This window comes from Corapipo altera, unplaced genomic scaffold (assembly GCF_003945725.1).
Source record: "Corapipo altera isolate COAL_440 unplaced genomic scaffold, ASM394572v1 116, whole genome shotgun sequence".
Classification (NCBI taxonomy): domain Eukaryota; kingdom Metazoa; phylum Chordata; class Aves; order Passeriformes; family Pipridae; genus Corapipo; species Corapipo altera.
Window position 1 is genome coordinate 1,471,915 of NW_020884953.1, and position 12,715 is coordinate 1,484,629.

Below are 12,715 nucleotides of genomic sequence, written 5' to 3' on the forward strand. Positions count from 1 at the left end.
GACTATTCTATGATTCTGTTAGCCCCCAGCGGGGAAGGATCCTTATTGTGAGCACAATCCCTGTCTTAAGACTCTTAATGATTATTAGCTGAGACCTACTTTTGCAGAAGGAGAAATAACAAAATTGCCTAAAACGGGAATAGGTTTCGCAGAACTTTTGAAACACCCCACCCCAACCCAGGGCGCATGTAAGGGGCAAGTTAAATTCAGTTTCAGACCAATAAAAGCACGTTAAAAACTGAGCTTTAAGCCACATTTAAAAGCCACAGCGCTGGGACAAGACGCCCCCCAAACGAGGGCGGGCGGGGCCACTCCTCAGGCCACGCCCCTCCGCTCCGTCCAATCAAGAGGCGGCGGCCCGGCGTCCCCTGGCCCTTTCCCCGCCGCGCACGCGCGCGGGGGTGGAGGTTGGATTTCAGCGCGGATCCGGACGGGCCGGGAGATGTCGGGCATTCCAGAGCCGGAGGGGGACAGCGGTAAGTGCCCGATGCCCTGGCAGGGACCCAGCGTGGCTCCCGCGGGGGATGAGGAGCCCGAGTGACCGGAGAGAGCGGGGAAGGTTGGGGGAGTGAAAATGCGCGGGGCCTGCTGGTGCTTGCGCATGCGCCCTGGGCACAGAAAGGTGGGGGTCTTGGGGTTTTCTGGGAATTGCGTTGATTGTCTGTCTCTGCCCGCAGAGCCAGACGTGTTTCAGATCGTGCTGCCAATCACTGTCTTGATGCTCAGCGATGAGGATTTTCTCCAGGGTGATGCTGAGGAGCAAGACGTGTCCTTTCCCAAGGTGGAGCAGGATTTTAACTTAAACAACAGCGTTTACCTAAAAGATGTTGTGGCACCTTCAAACGACTGTAGCAGTGTAGGCAGCTGGGACGAAAACAAGACTATTTCAAATGAAGATAGTTGTATTAAATACTCTGAAGAGAAGTGGCTTGCTGAGGGTGTGTGCAACGCATCAAAATCATCTTTAAGTGATGGGTGTGGTGCAGGCCTGGAGAAATGTGGCCAAAATTGCACGTTACCTACATCGCCTCACAAAACAGAAATAAACAAAAGCAGTGGTGGAAAAGAATGTGATGGTGGCTTTCAGAAGATTCGTCCTCTCCTCTCTGCTGGCAGTGAGGACAGAGATGATACCAGCCCATTGATGTTGCCAGTGGTACCCAAAAAAGAAGAAGAACCTGGTAGTGTTGCAGGTGTTCTTTGTGATGGCAGTCCAGAGGGACAACCAGAAATCCACAAGGAGATGGAGGCAGTTGCTGAAATGAAAGGTAACTTCTTTAATAAGATTAGTGCAAGAGTTTAAGAAATCTGGTAAATCTAAAGTTTTTGAAATAGGAAAGTGTATAAAACAATATCAAACCCATTTATTTTAGAGTAAGCATTTAAAATTAGATTAATATCATGTGCAGCAGAAGGAGAATATTGGCTGGAATAGGCTTAGTTCTTTCACACACTTGTGAAAAGTAGTGAAAGTCCAAGAAGTTAGTACTGTTTCACTCTACTGCAGTGACCAAAGGAGTGGCCTTTCATCAGGGAAAAGGTTCTGAAAATAAAAAAGTTGAAAAAGGATCACATGTGCAAGAATGGAGCCCTAGCAATGTTTGATGATAGTACTTTGATACGAATCCTGGCATGAGGCTGTTTTGTTAAAAAACTGTAAGGAATGCAGTGTTGTCCTGCGAAATTCAGCTTTGAGTGAAAAGAGAAAGTGGAAAAAAGGAGGCTTTTCACTGGGAGCAGCATTTAAATGTTGGGGGCAAAGGGGAACGTGAAGAGAGGCATTAGTAAAAAAAGTGGATAGAGGGAAATACTAAGGAAGCAGAAGAGTGCCAAGCAAGTCATTAGGCAATTTGGGATTATTACTACCAATTAATAATGAACATTTGTGATTGTATGAAATGTCATACATGAGTCTTTTTATATCTTCCTGTAGATCCTGATTCTTCGAAGAATGATAACGAAGCTGATACTGAAGCTGATAACAGAAAAATAAGCAAATTTGAAGATGAAACTCTGAGTTCTCTTCTGGAACATGGCTTAGAGGAAGAACAGAAATTTACCTATTGTTCTGATCCATTTCTTAATGGATGTTCTCCTACTTCTAAAGAACTTCCAAAAGATGTAGGGAAACTTGAGTTGAATGTTTCCACTTCTACTGAATCAAATACTACTGGAGAGCATATTTATAAGACATTAACACCGTTTCCTAGAAAAAGATATCGGCAACAAAAAGTTGTTTCTTCTCATGCAAACCAGAAAGAATTCCAAAGCCAGCAAGAAGGTTTAGTGTGGCAGAGTAATACTTTGACCCTCTCACCCCTTTCTAAAACATCTCGTTCTACAAATAAGCATGAAAGATTGAATTTCAAGTGCAGGTTTTGCAGCTCTATGTATAAATGCAGTGCACACTTAAAGAAACACATTTATTCAGCTCACAAAGATGAGAAAATACATAAATGCTGCTTTTGTAAAAGAACCTTTTTCTTCTTTTTCAACCTTAAGAATCACCTTAAATTGCATAAAAAAATTACCAGGTTGCAAAAAGCAAGAAAAAACAGAACAAGTGCAAGAAAAGGGAGGCAGAGAGGATCTGAAGAAGGGACATCTGAGACCAAGAAAAGAGAACGTAAATATGAGAAATTTTTTGTTAAAATTGAAAGGGACTTTACACCTCTGTGTGTGCCAGTTAGTTTTTCCTGCAGAATGTGTTTCTTTGCTTCATCAAATCCAAGGAGTTTTATTCATCACATGAAGGGCCATAAAGAGAGACCACCATACCAGTGCCCTCAGTGTGACTACTCCTGCACTACCTTTTCCTGCCTGTTAACTCACATGTACTGGCATGCTGGGTATAAGCTGTACCAGTGCAGATTCTGCAGCTTCTTTTCATTATATTTTGCAAGCATGGTGAGGCACAGCTCCATCCACACAGGGGCTAAACCATGTTCCTGGGAGTTCTGCCAGTCAGCTTTCAGCAGCAGCTTGGAGTTAAAGAGACACAGGAGGCTCCACACAGGGACAGAAACGTGCCAAGGGCAGGAACTTGACGGTGTAAGTGGAAGGAAGAGAACTCGAAGATCTTTAAAGAATTATTCATGTGATGAATGTAACCTGGTGTTTTACACTAAAGGAGATCTCAACTTGCACAAGAAATCTCATGAACAGTTCAAGGCTAATGGTTATACAGATCAGAGCAATAAATACCACAAAATATGCAAAGCTGAGAGTGATTCTCAGGGCCACGTTTCTCTCTTATGTAGAGAAAATGATTGTCTCGGTGGGGCAATGCTGACTTCAGAAGTAGACTGTGAGCAAGCAGGTGATGTGCAGGGCAATAAAAAAATGTACTCTGGAAAGAAATTCCCTGAAAACAGTCTTGGAAGCAACAGCCTGGCTATTACTGGGAATAGATCAGAAGTCGCTCAGACGTCACACAAAATGGACGCTGTCCTTTACAAAGAGGAACCTCTCTTCAAGTCAGAGGCCTCTCATTCACAAGTGCAAGATGACAATGCATACCATAACTCTGTGGAAAACTCAAAGGATTCATGTTCTTCCACTTTAAATACATTCAGAACATACATGTGCCAACACTGCAGTTATGCTACTGATGTTCAGAACAACTTCAGGCTACACCTAAAGATACATACAGATGAAAGACCATTTGTATGTAAAGATTGCAATAAGACATTTAAAACATCAAACCATTTGCAGAAACACAGCCTTCTTCACGTAAAGAATGAACAGGAGTTGGGCAGTTGCCTCTATGTAGAGAAGTGTTTGAAAAGTCTTGAATTGCATCGTGAAATTTATGGAGGCACGTGTCCAGAAAGGGATTTTGGTTCCTCAGAAGGTTCAAACAGCTCCTTCCTTGGTTCAAAAGTCTTTGGAGTACAGCCAGATGTTCAGAGGGACAGCAAAAACGATTTGCTAGCACAGAGTCAGCCACCATTCTACCAGTGTGCAGAGTGCAGGTACAGTACTTACAGTTTAAGCAACCTTGAACTCCACATAAGAACTCACACGGGTGAGAAACCTTACAGCTGCACTGTTTGCCAGATGAAGTTTCGTACTTCCAGCCACCTGAAGAGACACGGAGTGACACATTTTAACACAGAGCATTTCAAGTGCAGGAACTGTGACTACTCCACAAACCAATGGCTGGCCCTGAAAAGTCACCTGGCTTCGCACTCGGGCGAGGGAAGCTCATCTCTGGGCACAGCTGATCTCTGCGATCACAAGATGCTCCCTGTGAAAACGTACCGGTGTGAGGAGTGTGGCTATTGCACGGCCCACAACGGGAACATGAAGCCCCACCTGCGGATCCACACGGGGGAGAGGCCGTTCAAGTGTGGGCAGTGTGCCCTGGCCTTCCGCACCTCCAGCCACCTCAAGCGCCACCTGCTGACTCACTCGAGGCTGCGCTGCAGGAGGTGTAAATACTCCACGCTGGATAAACGGGCTTTCCAAAAGCACACAAAAACACACAGAAAAAAGTACATGTGCGGGAGGTGTAATGTGGCACTGCCTACCCAGAAACTGCTGGAAAAGCACGAGCGGCAGCACAAGGGTGGGATATAAGGTTGGGAGTTGGCACTTGGTTCTAGAGTGGTTTGTGTGTTCTGAATTTGTTGAGGCTTTACGTTTCAGAACAAGGGCTGGTAAGGGATACATCCAGCATTTTGGTCCAGAGAGTGAAACTTGGAGGACTGGTTTGCTCCAGGTTTTTCAGAGAGGTTCAGTTCTAGCACAGGCTGTGCTAAAAATCTTGGAGACACTTCTTCATGCCTGAGTAACTGCTTAATACCATGAGTCCTGTTAGGATTTGACCATCACTTTAAACAGTTACTCTGTGCCACTTATTTTCTTGTAAAAAATTAATAAAAATCTTTTTTCTAACTGAAAGAATGCTTAAAGGGAGGGAAAGAAGTACATGTTATATAAAAATTATCAGTGCATCTGGAGGCTTAATGCTACCTCCCATCTGCTGAAAGTTGCCTCCTAGGTTCTTTTGCAATACTTGTAAGAGAAGAAAAAAAGTCTCTCACAAAACTATGGAAACAAAATATTCATGTCATCACTGCATAACTGTGATATGAAGATGTTTTCTATATGTATATAAAAGGTTTATTAGGCAGTTACCTTGTTTGTAGTTTTGATAATTTTGTGAGCAGTCTGACAGAAAGGGTAATGTCCTGAATAATTTATTTTATGATACTGAGAATCCTTAAATTAATCTTCAATTTTATGTTAGTGTCTAATGTTAATAACTGTGGTAGAAAATGCCTTACCTTTTCTCAGGCTGGTAGTTACTGTGTTGTTTGTTACAACAGATGATGTAGTTTTCAAATAACTTCTGTTATTTTGAGCACCTGCTGATAATTGTGAATGCTATTTAGTTACACTGAAAACCTTAGGAATGTCTTGAACTGCTTAAATTTATTTTAAGAACTTAACTGTTCATCTAAAATACCATGTAAGAGCCACCTGCACCAAACAGTTGGTACAGAGTATGGTGAAGGCAGGTGGGTGCTGCTTCCAGTTTCTATTTATATCTAGACAAATCTTTGATTGTTTTACAGTTACAGAGTGCTAGAAACTTTGAGTGGACATCACTGACTGTGATAAGTGGTTTTGATAACAATGTTTTACTCTCTTGTGTGAGGAAAGACAACAGCAAAGGGCTGGTGTGAACTGTCCCCTGATGTTACAGCTCAGTCCATGAAGAAGCAGAATAAGCCTGTAGCTTAATTTAGAGAATGTAAACATGGCACTCGTGGAGCTTTTCTGTTGTTCCTAAAATGTGTGCTTTTCTTTAGAAATATAGGTAATGTCTTGCAGAGGGTTTCTGGTAAAGCAGGAGGGAGGTTGGATATTTAAAAGCCATTACATGATCCTGGGCAACCAGCTCTGGGTGGCCCTGCCTGAGCAAGGGCTTGGACCAGATGTTCTCCAGAATTCCTGCAGCCATTCCGTGATTTGGAACACGATTTTTCAAGAGTGGACTGAAACTCATGAATAGATGCTTGGAGTTAAGGCCAGATCAGCAAAGGTATTCAAGTGATCTAGTTCTTTGCAGCTGAGGTAAAGTCAGAAAACTGCCTGAACCATGGTGGTTACCAGATGTTTGTAGTACAAGCTGGGAAGTCACCATTTGGGAATGAGTCATTCAGATCTTGGAATGATTGAGGCAATCACCTGATACAGTTGTGAGAAGAATGTTATCCTGTATGAAGAAAGAAAAGTATATTAACAGTTACACAAATTTGGAGGCATTTTTACTTGCATTACTGTACAATTCTGATGGTTTATTTGAAGAAAAATTCCAAAGAACAGGTACGAAGAAGAAACAAAAACAACGAAGAAATTGTAAGCCTTTATATCAGATGAGACTAGGAAAGCTAAATCTGGTAGAGTTTAAAAGTGTGGTGTACAGTGATAAGGGAGCCCAGTTTATAGGGATAAATTAATTTCAGTAAATTTTTACAAGAGTTGGTAAACATCAGTTTCTTCAAGATGTAAGAACAACAAGATATTTTCAGATGGAGCTTGACAATTTTGTTAAAGTATTCTAGGTTGTTGCTTCTAATAAACAGTTTTTTGACTCCTGACATTCTCCTCTGTTCTTTATACACTGCACTGCATTTTGAGGATTCAAAGGTATTCTCAGTCTGCCAAGTCAGTGAAATTTAAAGGTAGAGGCCTACTCAGATAAGACATGGGCTGTTCTTGGTAATTTTTTGGTAGCTAAAAGTGTAATACTTTTTATTCCTGTGTACTTTAAACAAAAGCCTTTCCTAAATCATATTAAGACGTTTCCTATTTCAACCAAAAAACTGCTTTATTTTCTCTTTGAACATATCTTGAATAGAGACAAACAACTTGAGCAGAAGGGTGTCATTTTAGCTGCTGTGCATCTTCTAAATAAGTGAATAAAAGTTAAAGAGAGGGTGAAGTCAGTGAATATAGGTCAGACCTCTGTGGTGTGGTGGTGCATCCTCCCTCTCAGGCCACACTCTGAACTCAGAAATGCTCCTTAGGCCTCAGCCTTGAACAGCACCTGGGCTCAGCTCCTCTTGAGCTTATCAGAAACACTGTCTGCTCCTGGGGACTAGTGCTGTCTAATGAGCTCCTGGGTTTTAACAGCCTTGGAAAGTTATTTTTAATGCCTGAATAACAACCCAAGTGGAACAACATTTTTGTTACTAAACTCTCAAAGTTACTGACCCGAATTGCAACCAGGCTGGAAAATCAGTGTGACCAAAGCCAACTCTCTTGTGACCCTACAAGCAGTGGTCCTAAGGGAGACCCTTGGAACTCTCCTGGCCCACAACAGGCTGTGACCAGCACCTCCCTGTGAGCAGGATACCTCTCAGAGCCAGTGGACTCTCAGGTTTGCTGTACTTGGAGGATCACTGCCAAACAATGGCAACAGATCCTGAGCTGATACCCCCACTCCTCAAGGCTCAACCCTTCACCCATTGAGAAGATTCAAAGGCATCCAGTGTGAGTATGTCTCTGAACTGGAGGGGAAATTTTCACAGATATACCTTTTACACACTCCTTTAGGTCTGTGTGCGTGTGTGTGTGTGTGTGAATATGTCTTAGCAAATGTGCTATGAATGTTTTTCTCCTAGATTCTTAAGTACTTTAGACTTGTAAATAAGATAGGCCTGTGAGTTACTGTTCTGCCTATAGTAAATTCTACATGAATCTTTTGTTAAATTGTTTAAATTAAATTATTGATTAAGTGCTGTTGTGCTGTTAAGTTTAAGTGCTGTTAAACCTTCAGGCCTAAACCACTGGTCAAGCCTGGGGTTAAGTTTGGCAGCAGGGTCCCCTCTGAACCTTGTGACTCAACAGGATGGTCTCATTCCTTTTTATTGTTCCCTTTCCCATCCTTACCGTTTTTTTTTTTTTTTGTCCCCAGCATCCACATCCATAATTTTTGGTTGATTTAGTTTTATATTGATTGATTGTTTTTAGATATTCAGATTTCTCTTCCTGTGCTTTAACCACAGAGTAAGTAGTAGTGTGAACATTGCCAGCTTTTACCTTTATATTAAACCTGCTGTAGCTGATGCCTTTGTCAGTGATACTCTGAGTGACCTAAAGGACTCATTTGTGACAAACTGGTGTGGTTGGCAGGAGATATCACTGACTACTTATAAAAGCATGGAGTAAGTCCAAATCCTCAGTCCTCAGATGAATGGGCTCAGGGTAACTGGCATGACTGGAAGGGTGTGGAGGAACATTTAAAAGCAGCTGGGTATAAAGTCTGGGAAAGACTGCAATAAAAAGACATATGGTTAACCACCAGCCAAATTTACCTACAACGGAAGGAAATTAGACAATTTGGGGTTTACTTTACTGAACATTATTATGTGCTGCTGCCTCAGTGTCCATTTGGGCTACATGGAATGGTTTGGGTGGGAAGGAACCTTAAAGACCATCCAGTTCCAACCCCCATGGCAGGGACACCTTCCACTATCCCAGGTTGTTTCAAGTCCCATCCAGCCAGTCCTTGAACACTTCCAGGGATGGGGCAGCCACAGCTTCTCTGGGCAACCTGTGCCAGGGCCTCACCACCCTCACAGGGACGAACTCCCTCTGTACATAAATGCACGGGTTTTTTCCTCAGATTAACAAAACACACTATAAACATGACATTACGGAAACCTGATTTCCCTCCTGCCGTTCCTACCCTTCCTTATTTGAGTCCCTTGGGGAAATGTGAAGGGATTTATAGCAAACCCCCTTTACTTCTCCGGCGTCGGACGGGCCCCTCTGCCGGGCGCTCCTCCGGCCGTTAGGGGGCGCCACCGCGGAGAGCCGCACAGGGAGCGCAAAGGTGGTGCGCATGCGCGGAGCCGCCAGACCCGCTTCCCTGGAAGAGCACGGGCCCCGCTTTCCGGGAAAACCCGCCGACCCCGCTCCCTGCTTCCCTGGCAGATCAGCCGGCCCCGCTTCCCTCGCCCTCGGCACCCCCTCCGGCGCTGAGGGCGCCTGTGCGCGGTCCGGGCCGGCCCCGCTGAGGCGAGCGGCGCTCCCGTCCCCTCTCCGCTTTCTCGCTCCAGGGGCTCGCCCCCCCCTCCCTTCGCCGCCAAGATGCCGCGGATTATGATTAAAGGCGGCGTGTGGCGGAACACCGAGGTAGGACTCGGCGGGGTTTGTTTAATGCCTTGTTTCCCCCTCAGGGCCTGGGGGGGAGCCCTCCCTGGTGCGCAGGCGCGGGGGGAGGGGGGGGAAGAGTGGAGAGGGGTCGTGTTGCGCTTGCGCAGGAGGCTCAGGTTTTAGGGTGTCTTTGGGAGGTTGGGATTTGCTGGGTCCTGCTGGATCCCGCTGGGTCCGGGCATGCGGAGGGTTTGGGGGCTGCAGGAGCGAGTCCGGAGGAGGGCAGCGGAGCTGGGAAAGGGTCTGGAGCACAAATCCAATAAGGAGCGACTGGGGGGCTTGACCTGGAGGAAAGGAGCCTCAGGGGAGATCTTATTGCTCTCTGCAGCTCCCTTAAAGGAGACTGTAGCCAGGTAGAGGTCGGGCTCTACTCTCAGGCAACCAGCGGTAGGACAAGAGGACAAAGTCTTAAGCTGTGCCAGGGAGGTTTAGGTTGGGCATTGGGGGGAAATTCTTCACAGAAAAGGTGATTAGACATTGAAAGGGGCTGCACAGGGCGGTGGTGGAGTCACCATCCCTGGAGGTGTTCAAGGAAAGACTGGATGTGGCTCTTAGTGCCTGGTCTAGCTGACAAGGTGGTGTTCAGCCATGGGTTGGACTCCATGATCTCAGAGGCCTTTTCCAGCCTAATTGATCCTGTGATCCTGTGGCTCTGTTGGACTGCATTTCCCAGCAGCCTGTGCCTCCCTCCTCACCTGCTGCCTCAGTGGGCAAAGGTCACATTGATGTTGTTTCTCCTGAGGGCTGCAGATTGGGAAGCTCAGCCATGTGTGTGTTGTGTCCTTTCCTCCAGGGAAACCATCCCCACAGCCCTGGAGGGAAAGGGTGAGCTCTGCTGTGCTCCAAGATGTCCCTCTCACAGGCTTGTACTACATAGTCAGGTTCCTTATGCTCTAGGGGAATGAGGCAGCAGAAATCTCTTGCATTTGGAGGTCTTTCCAAATGTGAAAATGGCAGAGTCATAGAATTTTTTGGGTTGGAAAAGACCTTTAAGATCACCCAGTCCAACCATCAACCTGGCACCACCACCACGGTCACCATTAAACCATGTCCTCAAGTGCCACATCCACCTGTTTTTTTAACAGTTCAGGAATGGTAACTCCACCACTGCCCTGGGCAGCGTGTTCCAATGCTTTACAACCCTTTCCATGAAAAATATTGTCCTAATAAGTAATCTAAACCTCCACTGGTGCAACTTCAGGCCATTTCCTCTTGTCCTGTCAATGGGTATGGGCTCTTCCTCTGCAGCCCCAAGTGTTCTGTGTGTTGTTCCAAAAAAGAGCAACTCCCCCTTCCCCCCTATTTTTGCTGTCACTTGCTCTCAGAACTACAAGTGGTCGTGAAAAGAAAAATTGTAACAGGAGAAATCAAGGATGTGAGTTTTTTTAGAGACATGTTTAAAGCAAAAGGATGTACCTGGCACTGTAAAACCCAGAACTCTGTCACTGCGTGCTGTGAACACCAGGCATGTGCACAGTTCCAGAAAGCAGTGAAGAAAAAGTAACAGAAGATAAAATGTGCTGTGTGTGCTTTTTAAGCCCTTGTGACATGTCAGTGATGTGCCAGGAGGCAGCTGAATTGGGGGTCAGCAGAGGACAGGAAAACCCAGGTTATGTTCACCCCATCCCTATGGCCTTCCATAGCTGATTAATTTTGGTGACTGTGCATTAAATAGAATCATAGAGTGTCTTAAGTTGAAAAGGACCCAAAAGGATAATCGAGTCCAACTCCTGGCCCTACATAGGACACCACCAACAAACCCACAGCGTGCCTGAGAGCTTTGTTCAAATGCTCCTTGAGCTCTGTCAGGCTTGGTGCCATGACCACTGCCCTGGGGAGCCTGTTCAGTGCCCAAATAGGTCACTGTTTTACCAGTTTTTGCTCACCAGAGATAAAATAGGTGCAATTTTTTTTAATTAACATTTTGGTTATACATACAACATTAACAATACAGCGTGGAACCAGCTGATATCAAGTCATTCATAAAATGACCAGTTACTTGCAAAAAAGCCTGTTAATGCACCAGTGAGGCTCCTGTGTCCCATAAAGTGCCAAGTGAATTTGGAAAAAAACCAAAGGGAGGGTTTATTATTTATTTCATGACAGTAATGACATGAATTGTTTCCTGTAGCAGCTGGAGCCAGAGCTGATCATCAAGTCACAGTTAAAGCTGCTCTGGGAGGGGTCTGTGAGACAGTGCCTGTCCTTGATGACAAACATGTGCCCGGTGCAGCTGAGCACACTGAGCACAGCTACGCTCCCTGAACGCTCACTGGATATGGAACAGGAGCATCTGTGACTGATGAGACTGCAGGAATAGTTTTGATTTTAAAATACCACTTGATTTAAAATACCACTTTCTCTGAGTAAACCGGAAATACTGAACCCATGTATCTGTGAGGAAGGGAGAGAGGGACTGATGGATGAACTGACAGACAGCTGATAGACTTCTGGCTTTTGATCAGATCTCAGTGCACACTTTGATGTAGGTGAACAACATGACTCCCAAGCTGCATCCATTGCATTTTCACTCCATTTGAATTAAGATACGAAATAAGGAGATAATTTTATGGTATTATTTAAAACAAGCCACCCAGAGGTGTCATCAATTCTACTTTTTTTTTTTTTTTGCAATTGCGATGCCGTTACCAGACAAAAACTTCCCTTCCTCTTTGTTACTGTCCTTCAAGGAAGGCATACAGAGCCTTTAAAAACTAGTGCATTAGAGAGCATTGAAAGTAATAATTTTGGAAGTTCTGTTGGATATATGAAGTTTGGAACACTAATCATATGTCTTTTTCATTTAATCTTTATTGATTTCATTGGCCTTCGAAATACAAATCCGTATTCATCTTGAGAATAAAATGTGGGAAAGAAGCAGCAGTGCTGTGCTGTTTCCACTGGGTCACCTGTTAGATGAAATACACTGTGTTCTCCTTTGGTTGAGCTCACGTTTTCTGTTTTGTAAGTTTTTGTGATCCATAACAGTGTTTATTTATTTTTCTTTTAAGGATGAAATTCTGAAAGCAGCTGTTATGAAATATGGCAAAAACCAGTGGTCTCGTATTGCTTCCTTATTGCACAGGAAATCAGCAAAGCAGTGCAAAGCCAGATGGTGAGTGAGAGGTGCCATGTCTGGAACATAAGGTTCATAATTAGTGGAAGTTTAGACATTACCACAGACTAATTTATGTCCTCAGAGCAACAACAGATTAAAAAATGTTTAATTTTATTGTGGGTGTTTTGAATTCTTATTGTTTGAAAATAGTTGAACAAAAGTAGCCAGATGTTTTCTTTGCCAGTGACTGCACTGTTAGCAAATGCAGGATCACTTAAAATTATATACTTAAAATTTTTTTCCCTGTATTGAAACATTTTTTTAATCAGTGGGTATTGCCAAGGAAATAAAATTGTAAGATATTAATCTCTTTTACATATAATTTTCTAATTTCTTGTAATAGGAGTTTGTCTTGAGACTAAATGTTTAGAAATTGCACTGTGAAATTTAATTTTTTATAAAAAATAGGAGCTTAAAACTAAT

At 44.0% G+C, this 12,715-nt stretch overlaps 2 protein-coding genes across 4 annotated transcripts in view; both read left to right on the forward strand.

Annotated features, from left to right (window-relative positions):
- The first annotated feature begins 333 nt into the window (after positions 1–333).
- Positions 334–6,611, forward strand: LOC113956624 (zinc finger protein 493-like). Its single transcript, XM_027663386.1, has 3 exons — positions 334–476; positions 678–1,268; positions 1,934–6,611. The coding sequence occupies exons 1-3, from the start codon at positions 443–445 to the stop codon at positions 4,579–4,581; spliced, it is 3,273 nt and encodes a 1,090-aa protein (XP_027519187.1). The 5' UTR covers positions 334–442; the 3' UTR covers positions 4,582–6,611.
- Positions 6,612–8,931: 2,320 nt separating this feature from the next.
- Positions 8,932–12,715, forward strand: part of CDC5L (cell division cycle 5 like) — a 31,368-nt gene continuing 27,584 nt past the window's right edge. For 2 of the 3 annotated variants that reach the window (XM_027663387.1, XM_027663389.1), the window contains exons 1-2: positions 8,932–9,153; positions 12,186–12,289. In XM_027663387.1, the coding sequence (XP_027519188.1) occupies positions 9,109–9,153; positions 12,186–12,289 (149 nt within the window). In that variant the 5' untranslated portion in view covers positions 8,932–9,108. The remainder of the gene's footprint in view (positions 9,154–12,185; positions 12,290–12,715) is intronic. The other variant, XM_027663388.1, reaches the window with a different exon arrangement.